Source organism: Amblyomma americanum, chromosome 8 (genome assembly GCF_052857255.1).
Source record: "Amblyomma americanum isolate KBUSLIRL-KWMA chromosome 8, ASM5285725v1, whole genome shotgun sequence".
In the NCBI taxonomy this organism is placed as follows: Eukaryota; Metazoa; Arthropoda; class Arachnida; order Ixodida; family Ixodidae; genus Amblyomma; species Amblyomma americanum.
Genome location: NC_135504.1, coordinates 63600960 through 63622551, shown reverse-complemented (window position 1 = coordinate 63622551; position 21592 = coordinate 63600960). Strand labels below are relative to the sequence as shown.

Genomic DNA, 21592 nt, shown 5'->3' with positions numbered 1-21592 from the left:
TGGCTAAGGCAGGTTCTTAATACTCCGAGTTTTTTCCTGAATTCTGATACGCATCAAAAAGCAGAAAGTAACTTTTGCTCTTTTAAAACCCGATAGCCACGCAAAACGCTAAAAAAATATCTTTTTGCTCGCCTACACTCTAATTACCGGCAACTCATACAGCAGTGAAGTAGCTGGCATTTTGTAGCGGCTTTCATGGCCGAAGAAAATTCCGGAAAAAAACTTAACTGGCGCAGCTTTTCCTGAAGGGCACAGGAATGGGAAGACTGTACAAATGCGGGCGTGCAGCTGAATGACGTGACTTGTTTATGTGACGTCATTGTATGTTTACTGGTGCACGGTACGTTGCACAGCCGTGTTACGCCCCACTGCTATCCGCTCGTTAGCTTTTTCAGAAAGGATATGACATAACCATGAACTCTCACTGAAATAGTGATTTGGCTTCCCGCTTTTGTCGTGATTGTACATCTTGCGCGAAAATAGTTATGGGACTTTTAAACAGTACGCAGCAGGATTGACTTTCAAGAGTTAGTGCGCCAAATTTGAGCAGTACACCGGCCGCCTTCGGCGTCACCGACTTATTAGACAACAGTGTTCACAATGACACCATCTCAATTCTGCCGCATGTGAATTTCACATTTTTTAAACATCGTATAGTTTGAACAAACCACGCTGATTATTAGCCATTACGCTCTCATGCAGCTCGGTGGTAAACATGAAAAATAGGCCTAAATTATTAGGAAACGTCCTATTATGTTTAATGAAGACAAAGGTCTTCTTACTGACCTTATCAGACCTTCAAATAATTCACTGAACGTTAAGATCTACGCAAGCACCCTTGTAGGATGTTTATACCTCCACAGGTTAGAAGTCCTCAAATATCTAGTGAAATTTTATCTAAAAGATTTTAATGTGAGCGCAATTACATACGCTGGTTTATGATACCGCAACAGTGTACAAACAGCTACAGCGCCATTTTCAATGTGCTTTATTCCGTTTTGTACACTGTTTTAAACATATTCGCTCAAAAATCAGAACACCTTACCTCCTCGTTTGCCCGGCATATCGGTCACAAGAATTCAAAGGTTGAGAGGATGCTTAAAGGGATAACCAACTAAATCTAAGTGTTCCATGTATGATTGAAGCTCAATCGATATTGGTGCAGTCTAAATTATTTTTATTTTATCTTATGCTTACTAAGAAAAGAGCCGCTTCTGTATTTCTTCTTTAAAACTATATGAGAGAAACTTCTTCAAAGCCGCGGCCTAGTTAGGGCCAATATTCTGGCACTCTTTTTCGGGTAACAAGGAATCCAATGCACATAATAAGCAACAAAACCTAAATCTTAACAGATGAACGTGTACCGAAAAATTTTAAAAACTTTCCATTACCACAATCGCGGAGAAATACTCAGGAGAGCTTGTATCACAACTGCTGATAATGAATGCGAAAAAAAAACAATTGAACAGATGTATTAACTGGAATGCTCAGCGGATGCGTATGTTTCTGAACGCCATTTCCGAAAACTTTCTCTTCAATAAAATCTTGCCACAAGACCAAACAGCGGCCATTGTGCTTCTGGGATCAAAACATGACAAATCAAAAAGGCCATATGGTTTCCGCCCAGCGTATTTTTCGTCTCTTATTTGAAGACTTTTTAGCATAGAAACAAACAGATGCATTAAGGCGAAAGTCATTCATGGCCCATACTGTCGTCCGTTCGCAGAGGGCGCCACACGTTTAACTCGGGAACTAAAAAAAGAAAGCTGAAAAAGAATGGCTGCTTCAGATAGAGGAGGAAAAATGAGCCTAGAAGCCAAGTTTGATGACTGTAGAGCAATAATTAACTAATTATAGGCAAAACTGTTGACATTGCGTCGAAATAGCGCGGACGTCGATACAGCCACAAGTGCGGTGTGACGTCACATCCACCGGAAGTCGTCACGGCATCGTGAAAAATGTTACAGAATGATCGGAAAAACGTCTCATTTATGTCAAATTAGACTTTTAAAAATGTGTAATTGGCGTAATTAATACTTCTGATCCCAGAAAGATGTATATTTTGGGTATCGATATAGCCACAAAGACGGTGTGACGTCACATCCATCGGAAGTCGTCACGGCATAGTGAAAATTGTCCCAGAATGGTCGGAAAAACGTCGGATTTGTGTAAACCTAAATGATAAAATGTGTAATTAAGCGTAATTAACACTTAAGAGCTCCTAAAGATGTATAATTTGGCTATCGATATAGCTACAAGAACGATGCGACGTCACATCCACCGGAAGTCGTCACGGCATAGTGAAAATTGTCAGAGAATGGTCGGCCCTCGCCTCTCACAACTTTCGTTGCCAAAGTGTCTCGTAATTTTTTCATGGGTCATAAAACCGCGTGCTAAATTTTCATCAACTTCAATTTGGACGTCCTTTTCGCACGGTGGTGCAGCTCAAAAACATACCACGGTTTTGCAACGACCCTGGATGCACGACAGCTGGCTGACGTATTCGGCATTGACTTCTCGGGACCTTTTCAAACAACGCACAAAACCTGTCTTATTATACTACATAAGTAGGTATCAATCATGGATGCTTGAAAATAGGTTGAAGACTAATTGACAGTACATCGCCTGGTTTTACAATAGACGCCCCTTCTGGCTTTATAAAATTATTTTTAAATTGCATCCATTAATTACATTACTCCGATGCTAGAGCTGATGTTTAGGAGTGTGAGGAAATAGTGTATATACTACTTGAGTACGTTCACAGTCCTTATCAAACGGCATTGTGGCACATAGCCTGTGCATAACTTTGTTTATTAAAATGAAAAAAAAGAACTGCAAATACACACGAAAAATGGACGGTTCAGGATTAACTGCCGGAGGGCTAGTTATTCCAATCTAAGACTTCAAATACAATACTTGCTGCGCGTCACTAACGAAGACATAGTCAGTGGCGCGCTGAACGGACTTTAACACTAATTACCATATTCGTAATGGGAGGTCATCCGAAAGCCACGACACTATGACAAACACTGCCAGCCGGTGTGAGGTCAACATTGTTTTTTGCCCTGCGAGATTTCGCATTTCTGCCGAATGCTGACAAGAGGAGCTACGCTCGTAAAACACCACAACTGGCAAAAAAAATTTTCAGTAGAAGTATTTTGTCAGATAACTATTTAACCAAGCGCTTGTATGTCGGATATATCAGAAAATTTTGTAAAAGTTGTGCGTGGCAGCATTGCCAGCCTGCACGGAACGCCAAGGAACTCACTTAGCTCTGCACTGTAGAAAAGTAGATACCTGAGAAAGGTGAGCATAAACAAATTTATGAATAGGGCTAATAAAAACGTGTACAGAAATTGGCGAAACGCATCTTGTTTAAGAAAGCAGGCACGAAATGTGTAAGCGTACCATGCGCTGCCTTTTTGGAGAAAGAAACGGCGTTTTAGATAGCTTGCTTGTGGTTATGACGCTCATGAGCTTTTTGCCTTTTTCCTTCATTTTTCTTTCGCCGGGCATGCATGGCTGCTTTGTGTGGTGACCTTCAGTTGTTGTTGTTAGAGCACATTCCTTTCGCTTCTTTACCACCTTTTGTCTTCGTTCTTTTTTTATTGCGACAGTGTGCCTTTGTGTTGTCTTTGTTCAGATGTATTTATGTTTCTAGCACAATAATGCGCACGTAACGCAAACGACCAAGTGCAAGTCAACGAAAATACGAAGCAAAAATAAGTGTTTACCAAACAAATTGCTCTTTGTTACACTCGGGTTCATAGGTTTGAAGATGATAAGCAGTAATATGAAGCCTTAGAACAAAGTCCAGCAAAATACTCTTATTATTCTGATATATCACCTAAAGCCCAACCATTGGCTTGGCACCAGTTTACCCACTTCATTTGGCTCTCTTCACTGAACCCTGGCCTATGCGCCGTCGTGGGTATGTGGCACGTCACTAAGCCAACTAGAACAACACAGTGGAAAATGAAAATTCAAACCAAACGCTTTAAGGAAACCGAAAATTACTTTTAATGCCTTTAAATAACGAGCTAACAAACGGTGAAGTGCGTTGAGTTCAAATTTTCCATTGACTGCAAAATTTCTGAGATTTCAAACTGCACGGTCTTACGAATTATTTTTTAAAGCCACAGATTGTAATTGTTGGAGCAATATTACCTTCTTTCACAGCCACTTAAAGCGCGTAAGTAATGTGCTTTTTAAATGTCTGGAAAGGGATATAGATGCACTTGAGTAAAAGGGGGTTGCATGTGGTTTTCCACATGGTTCCTTGGGGTGTCCGTAATAGCGGTAATTCTTTTCTTCAATGCAGTGTGCCATAACAGACCCCGCCGCGTTGGCTCAGTGAATGTCGCATTCTGCTGCCGAGCCCAAGCTCGCGAAGCTGATTCAGGGCCGCGGGGACTCGTTTCGATAGAGATGAAATACAAATGAATCATTTTTAAAACAGCGCGAACAATGTCGGACAAGAACAAGAAGGACACGGGACGAGCGCTGACTCTCAACTAAGGTTTTATTAGCAACACCTGGTGCTTATAAAGGGAAAAACGTACACAGAGTACATCACATGTTACACTAAAAGCAATAAAACATGATACAGAGAAGCATGCGATGCTCAAAGGCCCCCAATAAAAGCTATCTCTTTGTCATTGAGAGTGACTGACGGTTTGCTGACACATTCTGGGTCTTGACTGATATAGAATACACACCAGGCGTTGCTAATAAACCTTAGTTGAGAGTCAGTGCTCGTCCTGTGTCCTTCTTGTTCTTGTCCGACGTTGTTCGCGCTGTTTTACAAATGATGCATATATACCAACTCGCCCAACTGAACGTTCTGCTTAGCCATATGAAATACAAAAACTACAACGTGATATGTGACGTAAGACCGGAGCGGTGGGCGAATGGTTGAGCATTTGCTTCGCATGCGGGAGGTGCGGGGTTAGATCCCCAGTGCCGCCGGTGAGACAATGGGTACAAGCTTTCCCCTGGTCGGATGGTCGGCTAATCGGGGGTGAAATGCTTGGGAAATGGGTCTGTGACCTCACTTTGAGTAATCGAAGATACCTTGTGCCATGGCGCTGTTTGGCCATAGACGACCTCGCGCCGTAAAAATCCATCATCTCATGTGATGTAAGTGCACGTTAGAAAACGCCGCGTGACCGAAATTAATGTGGAACCCACCACTGCATTGACCGCATACATAGTTCCGGACAGCCTACGCTCAGATTACTGAATTTAAACCTCACACACCCTACTCGCTATGTGTAGAGTTTAATATTACGAGAAAACGAAATGTGGCTACATACTGAATGCCTCGCATTTACATTAGATAAAAGTAGTGTTTTTGCATGATCAGCTTAACACTTTTCGGCGAATACAAGCAGTTCTTACAAATATTAGGCATTCTGAGTTTTTCTTGCTATTTCTTTATATAGTATTTGCATGGGGGCAGTCGTTAAACCACGCTGAAAGTACTTCCTCTTGTTTCCTTTTTTTAATTTATTCTCCTGCAACTGAGAAAAAGTATTAACTCCAAATTCTCCACTACCTTCAGGTTTTCACTTCAATTTTAAAATATCACGTCATGTATTTATGTGAATAAAGGTGAAACGATATTACTAGAAAAGGCAATATGCCTGTGTATTCAGTCTGTGGCATATGTTTCGCATATACACGGCAAGTGAAGAAGCTGGACAACACAATAATTATTTCGACTGGCATAATCATATGGATAATGGCTTGCTTAATCTTGTATCAAAATTTAGTTTTATTAAGCAATTGAAACTGTTATTTGGAGTGCATGGGTAAGTGCATAGAAAGCATTCAGTGCACCGTATATAAAAAAAACGTCCGTCATCGGAAATCATCAGCACCGGAAACCGACTGGCGAGCAGCACGCCTAGTTTGCTCTAAGAACCACAAAAATAACCTCGTCATATATTTGCTCCATTTCGTATAGTGTTTACTGATTAGAAACACGTACTGGAAAACAATTCGTAAATGTATTTCCCGAGAATAATACGATAATACTAATCAGTAGCATACATTACTTGCGAGCTTCTGAAAAATGTTCGAAGTTAGTGTCATTTCATTCTTTATCATAGCGTTTCTGAAAGACGTCTTTTATTACTCTTTCTTTGCTTATATAATTGAGTTCTGCACCAAACTTTCAACTGTTGTCGAAGGCAGTGATGGTAATTGTACTTTTAAATCCGAAGTTTGATGCATCTTTTTCTGTTACACTAATTCGTAGTTCCCGTCTCCTGCAAGCCCTCTCAACTAACGATCGACAGTTCAATTTAAGTTTGTTAAAAAAGTGAAAATCACTAGTGCATGTTCCTATATCCCTATGCGAGCATGCGCATTGTCGGTTTAAGGGACATTTATATGTTTACAAATTCCAGGATCACCTAGGGCGTTATTCCAAAAAAAGCGTAGTTTTCACGAATCTAGGTTACGTACACCGTGGACGAATACGTATATGATGTGTTCATTGTTCCAGGTTATTGCCAAAACCTGAAGAACATAAAAAATTGTAAATTTTCTACTCACACGACGTTGGTGTAAGTATACTGATGAGCGTAAGGACCATTTAGATGCCTACAAATCACACAATCACTTCGAACGTTACTTCAGAAAGCATAGTTTTCACGAATTTAGGTTACGGACACTGTAGACGAACACGCATGTTATGTGTTCGTTGTTTGAGGTCATTGCCAAAACCTGAAGAACATGAAAAATTGTAAATTTTCTACTCACACGACGTTGGTTTGAGTATATTGATTAGCTTGGGAACCTTTCGATGCCTACAAGTCACACAATCACTTCGTACGTTACTTCAAAAAGCGTAGTTTTCACAAATCTAGGTTAACTATACCATAGACGAGCAAGTACGTGATGTGTTCGTTGTTTCAGGGCATTGCCAAAACCTGAAGAACATAAACGAATTACATATTTTGTACTTACTCGAAGTCGCTTGGAGTGCTGATGGGCTGCAGGCGAGAAGAAGGCCCATCAAAAAGCCAGTACTTCTCGGAAACATTGTTCGAGATTGTTCGCGAATCGCTGAGTATCGAAACCGCGCTCCCCACTGCGACTGGACTGTGTGTCTTGGCTCTTCGGTGCAACGTTTGTCGTGATACTGAAGCACGTGCAGAGAGAGAGAGAGAGAGGGAGCAGCGTGTAAAAAATAGAAAAGAAAGGAACATAGTGACCGTCTGTCCTACGCACAGCAACGTCGCCATGCGGCGTCACGATACGTACAAGCGGAGCAGCTGCTGTTTAACCTTCGTCGCTGGCTCGTGTAGCTGCTCAATTATTTTTTTGATAATTGGATTACAGCGAAACCTTGTTTGTACGGGCGCAGCCAAGAGAATGGACAGCCATTCGCTTATAGCGATGAGTTCGGGGTAATTTCATTTTATTTATTTTTTATTCTAGAAGGAAATGGGGCCGAGTCGTATCCCACTTCAAAGTGCTCGGTGTGCTCCTCCCGACTGATTTATTTATTACCTCTGGACATATGCGTTTGGGATTTCGAGCCTACAGGTATATAGTAAGGCCCTGTATAAGAACTAACCAAGCAACAACACGAAACCTTATAGGGGAGAAATGTTTGTAGTTAAGAATCTCGGTCCAAGCGAAGACTTTCCAAACATTTCTGTTGTGAACAAAGCTGAGTGCTTTACGCCACCTACATTCGCCCACGAGCAACGTACCAAAACTAATGGACATTGTGACATCGGCGTCAGTGGGAGAAAAGTTGCCGCCTTGACATCTGCGAGCCTCTTTGACGTTGTACAAGGTTACTGACGTCGCGGGCGGCATTAGTCTGTCGTGGATTGGAAAGCGAGAGTTGTGTGTGGGATTTGTGAACCAACGTCATCACTAGTGACGCCAACTTTTGTGACGCTTATTGAGAGGAATGCAGCAACTTAGCATCCGTTTGTTCAGAACATTCGAATCGTCTACAACCTTGTTACTTCCTTCTTCAGTTTGAGCATAAAGCTGCTATTGTGTCCAGGAGCTTGCAAAAGAACGAACAACTTCGTTCTTTGAACCACGGTGGTTGAGCTCGCGACGCCATTTATGACGGCGAAACTCCAGACGAAGTTAGATCGGCAATTCCGTTCACCGCTTTTAATCTGGGGAGGAAGAAAAATCTACCAGTGTTGTTAAATTCTAATACAGGATTCAAGATGTACTGGTCGTGATCTCGAGATAAAAATCTGCTTGCTTCCTTGAGGCAATTTAAAGAAAAATGAAGATTGAAGTCAACGTCGCTCTGTTTACTGAAGTTTTAGTCGGTCCTTTTCATAGCTCGACTGTAGGATTGAGGATTCGTGGACACGCGATGTCAGTGTTATAAGATATAGACATTCACAAAACAATATTCCATGAAAACAGCAGCGCGCATTAGGTACGCTACCATTAACAGTAAAAAAAGAAGAGAACGGCAGTTCACGTCTCTGACGCTTTGAGTCCTTAGGAGAGAGCCCCCTGACGTTTACGCTTGTGGGCGCGTACATATCTCCAACAACAAGGTTTGACGCCGACAGACTAAGGGACTTGTTGTTGGCTGCAACACGTGGGCCTTGGATCGTCACTGGTGACTGTAATGCGCATCACCCCATGTGGGGAGGCATCCCGATGAATTCGAAGGGAAGAAGTCTTGTCTGTTTTGCCTCTGACCACGTCCTACAATGCCTTAACGACGGTTATCCAACGTACATTCGCGGGCTGTCCTACAGCAGTTGTCTGGACTTGGCGTTTGTGTCTCGGTGCCTTGCGAGACGCGTCCGGTTGTTTGCCGACGTAGAAACGCATGGAAGTGACCACATCCCCACATATATTATAGTTCCTGGTCTCGCTGGATGCAGATCTGCCAAACGTTTGCAACGAATACACTGGTCTATGTTTCAAACATTTATGGAAGAAGCCTGCAGAGAAGACATTACAACATGCATTGAAGAGAGCATCAAGGAGGCTATGGAACACGCGAGATGCCTCTTCACTACAATGCCAGTTCGCAGACTTCGATGTGGAGCTGTATCGCCTCCGATCACTTCGAAGAAGAGCAGAGAGAAGATACAGGCGCACAAAGTCTCTGCACGACTTAAGGGGTGCAAGGCGCACACAGAATAAAATCCAGCGCAGAATTCAAATCCTGCAGGCTGACCGTTGGAAGGCATTCTGTGAATCGCTAGACCCTCGAAAGCCTCTCTCACGCATCTATAGCGTGGTGCTGTCACATATATTAAGGAGCCTAAATTAAATTTTAAAGGAACAAGGTGTGAAGAAGACGACGCGGATTAACAGAAGAATAAAGAAGAGGAAGAAGAAGGATTCGTTGAGGTGGAGAGAGATGATTGGTGGAGAAGCATTCGGTGAGATGGAGAAAGATGTTTGGTGGAGAAGAGAAGAAGACGACGACAAGGCTTACGTGGACTAACACCGAGGCTATAAAGTGGGGAGTGAGATCAAGGTACAAGGGGGAACAGCAGAGAAGCGGAGGCTCCGGCGGGTCAGGGACACATCGGCTGGAAGAGAGCGACGCCAGCTACTGCTCCGGTTAGCTCGCGTTCTACGACTCCGCATCGTGGACTTGCTGCCGTGCCTGAGCCCGTTTCGGGGAGTCAACAGAGGACGCTACCACCTGCTACGGCCAGGGGAGTCTCCAGCGCTGTTGCCGCCCATCCGGGTGGTGCCCCCAACGCCAACAACACCGGCATCACCTCCACGGGTGCTTGGACCGGGGGTTATACGACGCAGCCAGCGACGCCGCCAGCAACGCCAGCCCAAGCACGCCGAACGCCGCCTCAACGCCGGCTACGGGATCCATGCAACGCCGCTGCCGCACCGAACCAGCCGTGAGCACGAACGCCGACCGCTAATAGTAGAACGCTAGTAGTAGACGCTGGTAGCAGTGCGCCCGGGTTGTGTGTATTTGTAGTACCTGTGTGTTGTGTTGGTCTTATTAGTTTTGTGTTCTAGTGTGTGTGTCACGTAGGGTGTATTAAATGTCCGTTTGTGTTTATACACCCGTCGCCTAGTCCATTCTTTCAGCCCGATTGTTCTCCGGAGAGATCCGTGACAAAGATAAGTGGCGAGCCTGTGCCAGGATACATGTCCTTTTTCTTTTTTGCTTTGTCTCGGATTTTTCTGATCTCTCGACGGCAGAAAGTATGGATTTGGCAAAAACGTTAGAACTGGCGCTCAAGCTAGGGTTAAGCAAGGAAGAGGCGATGCGTCTCTGTGACGAAAAGAAAGAAGAGGCAAAAAGGCAGAGAGAGGAAAGGGCGCAAGCACGCGCAGACGCTCGCGAAGCAGAAGAGCGCGAGGCGAAAAGAGCTCGCGAGGCAGAAGAGCGAGAAGCTAGAATAACCCGCGAGGCACAAGAACAGGAGAAAAAAGGATAGAACGGGAGAAGGAGTCTATTTTGTGGAAACAGGCGCATGTCGCGGGAGGATATGACGATATCACGGACAATGATCAGCGTTCCTTAGCGGGTACAGAATCTCCTAGATCGGCCAGAGTTTGTCCAAGAAAGCTGATGGCTCCTTTCGATGACAAGAGAGATGATTTGGATGCATATCTGCAACGATTCGAGCGGATAGCTTTGGGGCAATGCTGTGAGCGCAGTGAATGGGCCACGGCATTGAGCATGTGTTTAGTCGGAGAGGCGCTGAATGTGTTTGTAAGGATGCCTGCTGCTGATTCCATGGACTACGAGAAAGTCAGAAAGGCACTCCTCCAAAGATTCAGGCTTACGGCAGAGGGTTTTCGTGAGAGATTCCGCACCGCGAAACCTGAGGATTCGGAAACCGCTAAGCAATTTTCCTGCAGGCTATCCAACTATTTTGATAGGTGGCTTGATATGTCAAACACAGAAAAGAGTTTTGAAGGTGTGCGTGGCAAGCTGGTCACAGAGCAATTTTTAGCGTGTTGCAGCTCAAAGTTGGCGCTATTCCTGAAGGAAAGAAAGTTGTGTTCGTTGGAAGAGTTCGCGACACTGCTGACCAATTCCTCGAGGCTCAAGGGTTAAGGATTTTGAGTAAGGCAAAAGAGGAAACCCAAAATACTCTAGAGACAGATGCGGCGAAACCAAGAGCATATGGCAGCGCATCTAAGGCGCCAGTAAGGTGTTTTCTGTGCGGCAAGGTGGGACACCGTGCAGCTGACTGTCGGACTAGTAGCGCTGCCCAGAAAACACAGGTTTTGTGTCAAGGTTGTAAGAGGAGGGGTCATACTCAGGATCAGTGCCGATACAGAACGCAGGACCGAGCTGCATACGTTGTCGACTCTAGGGTAGAACTTGTCACGCCCCCCGAAATTCCACAGCCTAAAGCAGAGCAAACGCCGCTGGAAAATGAGGCAGTGAGTGGAACACCCAAGTCGAAAGCAGCAATGCCAGCGGTGGTTGGGAAAACAGGGGCCGTCCTATATTGGTGCTTAGAGACAGCGGAGCTAACAAAGTCTTGGTTCGTAGAAGCCTGGTGAAGGACGAGGATCTTACAGGGGAAGCGTCGGCTGTCACTTTGGTAGACAGCACAGTAAGGTACCTTCCTGAAGCCAGGATTCTTGTGTCCACGCCATATTATACTGGGCAGGTAGTGGCAAAATGCATAGACCGACCCATCTACGATCTCATCTTGGGGAACATTAGGGGTGCAACAGGTGTTGAAGACTTCGATCCCGAGTGGAGGATGCTCGACGTTGAAGAACATCCAAAGGAGGAAAGGCCCGCGACAGCTCAGACGGGTGCAGTCAGTTTTTCGTCGGCAGTGGGGACAAGAGCTTAAGCGCAAGCCCGACCAACGCAGCGTCCGCTCTCTGCTCTTGTTACGATTTGCCTGAGCGTAAAACCGGTCGAAATTGCAATTAGGCAAAAGGAAGACCCGAGCTTGAAGGCTTGCTTCGAAAGATTCGGGGAAAGAGTGAAAAGAAAGAAGAGTCGGACGTCATTCGAGTATCAATTGGTAAATGGTCTTCTGCACAGGGAATGCATATTTAGTTCAGGAAGGAGGGTCCAACGCTAGTGTTACCAAGAGATATGCGAGAGACCGTGCTACGCTTAGGACATGACGCCATTATGGCCGGACACAAGGGTGTTAAAAAAACGGTGTCTAATATCACCGAGGAGTTCTTTTGGCCGGGTGTTCAGAGTGACGTTGAGCGCTTTGTTCGCTCATGTGATGTGTGCCAGCGCACAGTCCCGAAGGGAAGAGTTGGTTCCGTAGCTCTGGGCAAGACGCCAGCCATCGGCCTACCGCTTCAAAGAGTGGCATTGGCATTGGATAAAGAATCTGTTCTTCGCACTGAAGTACCAGACAGAGTATTAGGAACCGTCTTTTTGCAAAAAGAGAATAAACCAGCTCTAGCTATCTCTGGAATGCATCTTTTTGGTGCTGTTGTTGATTTGTTGTTGTTGTTGTTGTTGTTGTTACCATTATTACTCTTGTTGTTGCTGCTACTGTGATTATGCAAGGGAGTGTGTTTTGGACATCAAAATTTTTATTAAGGAGTCTGTATGGACAACGGTATTGGTGTGTTAGTGTTCTGAAAACGCAATTTGGTGTGCTATGTTATTGTTGTGCGTATGGTGTGTGCTGGACATCTGTGGTGTGTTGTGTGTTGGGTCCAGAATCGCCACAGAAGATAGTCGGTTGGTTGGATGGCTTGAAGATGAGGATGACATGAGCAGTTTTTCATGGAAAAACTCTTTAGAAAGGCGGCCCTTGTCACATGTATTAAGGAGCCTAAATTAAATTTTAAAGGAAAAAGGTGGGAAGAAGACGACGCGAATTAACCGAAGAATGAATAAGAGGAAGAAGAAGCATTCGGTGAGGTGGAGGGAGATGATTGGAGGAGAAGCATTCGGTGAGGTGAAGAGAGATGATTGATGGAGAAGAGAAGAAGACGACGACAAGGCATACGTGGAATAACACCGAGGCTATAGAAGGGCGAGTGAGAGCGAGGCCCAGCGGGGAACAGCAGAGAAGCGGAGGCTCCGGCGGGTCAGGGACACATCGGCTGGAAGAGAGTGACGCCGGCTACTGCTCCGGTTAGCTCGCGTTCTACGACTCCGCATCGTGGACCTCCTGCCGTGCCTGAGCCCGTTTCGGGGGGTCAACAGAGAACGCTACCACCTGCTACGGCCAGGGGAGTCTCCAGCGCTGTTGCCGCCCATCCAGGTGGTGCCCCCAACGCCAACAACACCGGCATCACCTCCACGGGCGCTTGGACCGGGGGTTATACGACGCAGCCAGCGACGCCGCCAGCAACGCCAGCCCAAGCACGCCGAACGCCGCCTCGACGCCGGCTACGGGATCCATACAACGCCGCAGCCGCACCGAACCAGCCGTGAGCACGAACGCCGACCGCTAATAGTAGAACGCTAGTAGTAGACGCTGGTAGCAGTGTGCCCGGGTTGTGTGTATTTATAGTATTTGTGTTTTGTGTTAGTCTTATTAGATTAGTGTTCTAGTGTGTGTGTGTAACGTAGGGTGTATTAAATGTCCGTTTGTGTGGGTACACCCGTCGCCTAGTCCATTCTTTCGGCCCGAGTGTTCTCCGGAGAGATCCGTGACAGGTGCGTGGTTTGCGAACATCTCCTTCTCAGCTCCAACCATTCAAGTCTCTCGCACCTCACCATGGACGTATCGAAGCGGAGATTGTGCAAGAATAGCAGGTCTCAGGAACTAATCCACAACTCTGAATTGCTGCGAAGTGCCTAGGTCTAGGGATCCGCGAATGGACCTTCTTATCTCGATGGAATAACTAGACGCTGCCATCTCCTGTTGCAGACGGTCTTCATCGCCGGGGCCCGATGGAGTAACATACATTGCACTTGCAAACCTTGGTCAGGAGGCTCGACGTGTTCTTTTAGACCACTTCAACACATCATGGTCTGCGGATACAGTTCCAGAAGCGTGAAAATCAAGTCGTGTGGTTCCAGTGCCTAAACCTGGAAAATCGCCGCTTGACCTAGCATCGTACCGTCCAATCGCATTGTCCAGTTGCGTGGGCAAACTCATGTAAAGGATGGTACTTACGCGAATTGAGTGGTATCTACAGCGCTATCAAATATACCCAGATGTAATATCCGGGCTTCGGCGGGGACGTTCGTCTATTGATAGCGTGATTGACCTGGTGTCATAAGTTCAACATCAGAAGCATCTGAAGCGCTTGACCACGGCGTTGTTTCTGGATGTTAAAGGGGCGTATGATAACGTCACTCATCAAGCTGTTTTGGACTCTCTGGAAGCTGCAGAACTTGGTGGTCGCATGTCCGGCTGGAGACGCAGTTATCAATCCAACCAATCGCTATTTATGCAGACTGAGGACGGACCAAAATCTTCACATTACACTTCCCGTGGGGTCCCACAGGGTGGAGTACTTAGCCCAACGCTTTTCAATCTTGCGCTTGTTGGCCTTGTCGATGTACTACCACAGTCGGCGAGAGTCTCAGTCTATGGAGATGATATTTGTATCTGGGCATCAGGTGTTACGCGACCACAAGTTCGATCAAGGCTTCAAAAGGCGCCAAGCATTCTTGCTGCCTACCTGCACCTGCAAGGCCTGGATATTTCTACTGAAAAAATGTTCCGTTGTTGCCTTTACACGTAAGAGCATGCCCCATTACCCCGTACGTATAAATGGGTCAGCAATGCCCTACGGAAGAAGCCATCGCTTCCTTGGAGTAATCATCGATCGCAATCTAAGATGGAGCCCACATGTCTCGTACATGAAAAGGTGACTGACATCAATCGTTCACGTCCTCTCCTTTCTCGGAGGGAATTCGTGGGGAGCATCAGTGCAGTCGATGCTCTAGCTGTACACTGCATTATTCATGGGATTTCTTCGGTACAGTATGCATGCACTAGGAAACTTGAGGAAAACGAACATACGGTGTTTGCAAAGTGCCCAGGCTCAAGTCAAGCTCTGCGGATGTGCCTAGGACTGCCAAAATGCGCGTCTACAGCCGCAACAGCACTCATCGCTCGGGGGAATCCAGTGACTGCCTATTTCACAATCGAAGCCTTGAGAGCGCATATTCGTCACCTCTCTTGGATTCCCGCACACCATCTTGCCAGGCTTCTGCTAACCAGCCGAGTATATCGTTTGCGAAAATTATTGATGCCCATCGCGACTTCCTACCAACCCAATTTACACCAGCCTCTAGACCGTCTTCTCCATTATGGAGTCTGCACCAACCTCGTATGTTTCTTTCCATACCGGACATCAAACGTAAGGCTGTTTTATTGTCGACAGTACTAAAACAGACCACTCTCTAATATTTGCATGAGAAACAGGGACACCGACTGCGCGTATGCTCCGATGGCTCAGTGACCCCTTCCAGTTCCTCGGTCTCCGTAGTCATCCCCGTAAGGACCATCTATGTTAAAAAATAAAAACATAGCACCGTACTTCATAGACTGGCGCCGAACTTACTGCTATTCGCGTCGCCATTGAGCATATCAGTAAAGAAACACCCCAGCAATGGTCTGTTTTCAACATCCTCACGATGCTGAATAAATTGAATTGAATTGATTCACAGGCAGCCCTCCAAGCGTTACAATATGCTCTTCGTCATGGGTCCCATGAACAACTTGCCGCGGAGATTCAAGAGCTCCACCACACAGCCATTAACAAAGGCCACGATGTTATTTACCAATGGCTGCCAGGACACAGCGGTATCGCAGGCAACAACCGCGCGGACGAAGCCGCGCGAGCTGCTCACCATGAGGGCGATTGTGTCCATCCGCGTCTCGAGAGCTGACGCAGCGGGTAGGCTTAGACCACTGTCGCCGGACATCAAGCTTGCCGCGTGGAATTCAGGCCAATTCTCGCATTCGCGTTTAAAAACCTTGAACCCAGATATGAAGCTTCGGCTTCCATCCAACCTATTACCACGTGAAGCAACTTTGTTGTGTCGCCTGTGGCTTGGTGTAGCTTTCACCAAGCACTACTACTTCTTAATAGGTATGGCTGACAGCCCTGCATGTGCCATCTGCGAGTGTAATGAGACTATAGCCCACATTCTTTGTGAATGCCCTGCCCACAGCGCCGAAAGACAGTCTCTCTGCCGTACACTGGAGCATCTAGACCTGCGCCCACTGACGGAAACGAAGATTCTCAGCCACTGGCCGCGGCGGTCGTCGGCGGTGAAGGCCTCCAAGGCACGGCTCCGCTTTTTGAGGACTTGTGGCCTGCACGATAGGCTGTGACTTTACTGAACGCTGTGACTTCGCATAGCGACTTTAATTTCCTGCAACTATCTTTTCTCCTTCATATTTTTCTCCCCTCACCCCTTCCCCCCTGTGCAGGGTAGCAAACCAGCTATTTTTCTGGTTAACCTCCCTGCCTTTCCTCCTCCTCCTCCCTTGGAGAGAGCAGGCCAATAAATACAGAGATTAATACGAACCACCCGCCGAGCTTGGTTGCCACGCAGCTATGGAGATAGCCCATAGAATGAAGAGACGTTTCCCTGTTTGTGCATTCTCATCTGCAAGATGCGTGCAGAAAAATGAAAGAAACTCAAAGCAAGATGTAAGTGGCCCGACATCAAGATGAACGAGTAGATAAAACGCATAAAACTAGATCTTTTTCGAAATTCACAGAATTTATTACGCTAAAAGCTACTGCGATGATCACTATACCATTCGTGACTCGTTTTTGGAGCTCTAAAGTATTTCATTAAACCTTCTTGCGCTTCTATAGTCGTCCAACAATTCATTATATATTTCGTGTTATAAAGCGACCTTGAGGTCAAAAGTACTTTTCATCCTCTAGGCCCCCGAAATACATACAGCTCGGGTTTAAATGCTAGGGGCACGTGACGGTGTTCCGCAAACCATTGGATCACGTTCAACGTACATCGCGCACTATGCAAGAAGCAATAAATGGTCCAGTCGAATCCTAGTGGCGGCGACCGCGTTGCGGTCTTACAGTTCTCCAATCTTAGAACCACGAGGGCGATGGTTCGAGGCTCTGGCCGACCAGAGGCGAATCGTGTTCTTCGTGTTATTGACGACCAATCGCAGGAGATGTCTTTTAAGCGGGGTGTTGCGACAACTACAACAATCTCCGACGCCCCGGAGACCTTACTTTATGACGACCGGCGGGCGCCGCTTGAGTGAGACTGTGCGAGAAAATGCAACACTCGGCGGTACATTCACCGAAGCGTGAATCACTACAACTCCAAGTGTTCCCTGCTTAGTTGTAGGAGTGGTTTGTACTGTTTAATGTTATCATGCTGCACGTTGTCAGTGGCAGAGGACATAGTGAGAAGGCTCCTCATTAACTACGACCCCCTGGAGCTTTTTACCGCGCCCTGACATCGCACAGAAAAGCAGCAGTTCCGAATTTGTGACCGCTGCCACCGCAGTATGTGATTTCGCAAACGCTACGCTTGGCTGATAAATTAGAGATTTGCCGAGCCATGGCAACCGACGCATTATGATTTGATTTGATCTTTGATTTATTTCCACAAACAAGGAAGTACAAGGTTGATGGTAAACAAGGGGAAAACGCTGTAAAAAAAGGCAGCTTGACAGCCTTCAAGCTTCGTTTACAATGGCAGCAGCAGTGCAGGAGGGAATGTTGTTGACCAAAAACTAAAAAGAAGAATGAAAGAACAAAGGCAAATTCATATAACAATTTTAAAATATGCAGAAATTTATGAAAAGAAAAGGTAATAAATAAAAAAAAAACAAGTTAAACCGTACGCAGTCATGAGCGCAAGAACACCTCATGCAGATTTCTTGAGGGACAAGTGAGCACATCAATATTACGTCTAGAAATATAATTCAGTAAACTGGGAAGCCGGTGGCATAACATTTGCTGACCATAAATAGTACCTACATATGTGAGAAACACACCAAGTCTCGGGAGCTCGAGTTATGTAAGGGGCGGCGCATTTTGTGAGATTTGTGAGTGAGCTGAGAAAATATTTTTTCAAATATCTTCTGTAAGTTCAGAACAAGCGGCGGTTTAATAAGGCAGACAATTTTATGGTTCTAAGCGCACTGAAAAGAGCAGCGGAATGAAAGTCGTGAGGCTTATTGCAAATGACACAAAGAACTTTCTTTTGGAAAACAAACACCCATGAATGTTTGTGTTATACTTCGTAGACCCATTTGTAATTCTTTTCGGCAAAACAAAACGTAATATGGCGGTAGCAGAGTGCTAAGCCTTGTACGGACAAAACCGAAACCAAGAAACAGCACAAAGAGCGCGAACTGAGCACTGATTTTAATGCGTGATGCAGGTTTTCTTTTTATACAAACGGACACAATTGTCATCTGTGGGGCACAGAACTTGTGCCCGTCTGCATAAAAGAAAAACCTGCATGCATCGCCCGCTGACCCGCCGCGGTGGCTCAGTGGTTAGGGCGCTCGGCTACTGATCCGGAGTTCCCGGGTTAGAACCCGACCGCGGCGGCTGCGTTTTTATGGGGGCAAAACGCTAAGGCGCCCGAGTGGTGTGCGATGTCAACGCACGGTAAAGATCCCCAGGTGGTCCAAATTATGCCGCAGCCCTCCACTACGGCACCTCTTTCTTCCTTTCTTCTTTCACTCCCTCCTTTATCCCTTCCCTTACGGCGCGGTTCAGGTGTCCAAAGATATATAAGACAGATACTGCGCCATTTCCTTTCCCCAAAAACCTATTATTATTATTATTATTATTATTATTATTATTATTATTATTATTATTATTATTATTATTATTATTATTATTATTATTATTATTATTATTATTATCGCCCGCTGAAATCAATTTGCCAGAGTAGCAGCTTGTGCTGTTCACTTCCAAATGAAATAAAGTTCCAGGTTCCGTTCTTTCCCTTACAAAATATTTTATGCACAGTCTATACACTGTCTATAGACAGAACAGTCTATAGGCAATACAAATCCTACAGTCTATAGACAATCTACAGATTTATGGCCATACACTTTTAGTAGACTTTTGTCTGTACACAGTCTGTAGACTATGAATAGACAAAAATAAATACCTATAGGAAGGCAATGAAGTCTATAAGATGCCCATAGACTGTCTATAGACCATTTTTATAAGGGCTGAGTTGTGTCTTCGTTTCAGTTTTGTACGTAAAAATTTTAGCGCGTTGCTATCATCGTGAACAGCCAAATATGCCCAACTGATGGATTTCTAAAATGTCGGACTACGATGCCACCTTCCCTCGCCACCCAGTTACCTCAGAGCGCTGAAAAGACTCAGTCGTCTTGCTCCTTAATTTCGGCGGTGCTGTATACGAAGTAACCCCAGTAGAACCAGTGCATGTTTTTTTTGCGAGCTGAAAATGAGCGCCCCGGGAAGGGAAACGATGCAGGAAGAGCTGCTGGGAGCGCGATTACGCAGTGCCACAAACACCACGAAAGTCTTCCTCTTCTTGAAGCATCCTGTGAAGGTCGATACCCCCGCGGATAATAATAATAATAATTGGTTTTTTGGGGAAAGGAAATGGCGCAGTATCTGTCTCATATATCTTTGGACACCTGAACTGCGCCGTAAGGGATGGGATAAAAGAGGGAGTGAAAGAAGAAAGGAAGAGGAGGTGTTTGCCAATATAGGATGGTACGGGTGCCTTCACACGCGCATGCGCACACGAGCTTCAGTTACCTTCATCCCCTAAAGTAAAAAAAAAAACGAACGATTCCCGACTGCGAAATCAAATGAAGACTGTTAGCTAAGTAGTTTTTATGTATGCTTTCCACGAATTCGGATACCAACGTGTACATTACGAAACGGCGATTCGTGTGCTACCATCCGCGTCCCACTGCGAACACTGGTTCACCCGCCACTGCCCTCCGAAAGTAAAGTTCATTACGGTATTGAGGAACAAAGGTCGTCGGTACGAATTCCCCACACGCACCGGTCTTCAACGCGACTAACAACTTTATGCGCCGAATAGTGCCGATTCGTTTCCCATCACTCCGAACCCTCTGCGCCGAATGGGTGCGCTACCAGTTTGTAACCAATGGTGACCCCAAGTGGCACCAGCCTCGGCACCGCTCAGACGGTACATACTTAGCAGAACGCCGAAATAGCCAAAATATCTGTTAAGGGTCCCATTTGAACCCAACATATTAAACTTATTTTTGGAAATGTGGCGGTGTGCTTGAAGGTTGCTTCACTTCCGCCACCGGTTGGTCCGGTGTTGCACTGCCTCCGGGATCGGCCTGGGGCATTACAGCGCGCGTCTTTTCTATCCTTTCTTTCTATCCTATCTTTCAACTCTCGCACTTTCAGCACGTGGTAGCGATTGTGGCTCAGCTTGAGCCAGTGGGCAGGCCAGTGCACTTTCCTTTTATTCTTCCTGGCAACAACAGAAGACAGAAGGGCATAGTCGATAAACTGGTCGTCGCGCCGGACCGACGACTCCGGGCGCGCGGTCACGTGATGGTATGATGCTGCAGCAATTTTACCACGTGACCGGCCGCCATCTTGAAATCTCGGAGGGACAAGAAACGTTCGAATGCGATTAGTAAGAGCTCATGGGCACGGACCCAATTTTCGACCCAAAATAGGTGAGGACTAGATCAGAAATGAACAACACCACGAAAATCAAACGTATCTGCTGTGGGCAGCTGGAAACAGCAGATTCACAGCAGCACCATGTCGTCCAGGAAGATTGCCAAACATGTGCACGGATCAAGGTTAGCTTTTAGTTACATCAGTCCGCAGCTACTCATGGATTGTTATCGTCGTTAGGAAAAATATTTATTCTGAATTAAACTTAGTTCGCAGAACTCATCGGACTTCTAAACAGAACGAAGTGCTAACTCCTCTCTTCCTTACACCCCCCGCACACGAATAACCAGTACAAACAGAAATCGTAGAATAAAAATCTGTATATACAAGCTAATTCGGTCTTCATTTCATCGTTTCTTATTGGATAACAATGGTTTACTCAGAACCGCTAGTTTTCACAGTGTAAGCGCTTCGCCCCTTAAATACATGTTTCAAACTCCGCTCCGTCATCCCACTCGCTGTGTCAGGTAGTGTTTTTTACATTCACCTTACTCCAGTTTCGTTTTAGTTCCGTTTTGAAAATTAGGAATGAGCACTACGAAAGAATGGCGGCAGAAATTATCCAGAACCTTGAAGTAAAGAAGCAAAAGGCCTAAGCGAAGATTACTCCCACCATTGACAAAAGATTTCACAGAATCTGCTTTAAACGGTTCAATGTTCTTCTCGAAAAGTTGTTATCATTTGCGATTGGCTATTTTCTCTCTGTCACTACATCGCCAAGTGCCCATCTACACAGCGAATGCCATTCTGTGTAACAAATGTTGTTCGTTAGAAAGGATATTCCCAACTTCGTTGCAGCAGGAGCAGCGAGCAACATGGCTCCAGGATCTCCACTTGGGCATGACATTTCTACAACGGCAAATTGATTAAAGAAAAAAATTCGAGATCACTGCGGTAACCCGTATTGGAGTAATGCGAAAGCATTGACGCCTCCTTGACACTCGTCGCCTCTCTTTGCTCATCTTTGCCTCTATTGCTCCTACTTGACTCAGAATTTGCGCAATTCGTCAAATTCCCACCAGTCTTCGTT

The 21592-nt window shown here is 45.7% G+C and overlaps 1 protein-coding gene and 1 pseudogene across 1 annotated transcript in view; one reads left to right on the top strand and one right to left on the bottom strand.

The window, feature by feature from the left end:
- Window positions 1–7138, bottom strand: part of LOC144101789 (uncharacterized) — a 38543-nt gene extending 31405 nt beyond the window's left edge. Inside the window, exon 1 of the mRNA XM_077635002.1 lies at window positions 6976–7138. Coding sequence (XP_077491128.1) covers window positions 6976–7051 — 76 coding nt within the window. The 5' untranslated portion in view covers window positions 7052–7138. The remainder of the gene's footprint in view (window positions 1–6975) is intronic.
- Window positions 7139–20083: 12945 nt separating this feature from the next.
- Window positions 20084–20219, top strand: LOC144102849 (U2 spliceosomal RNA; annotated as a pseudogene).
- The last annotated feature ends 1373 nt before the right edge of the window (window positions 20220–21592 follow it).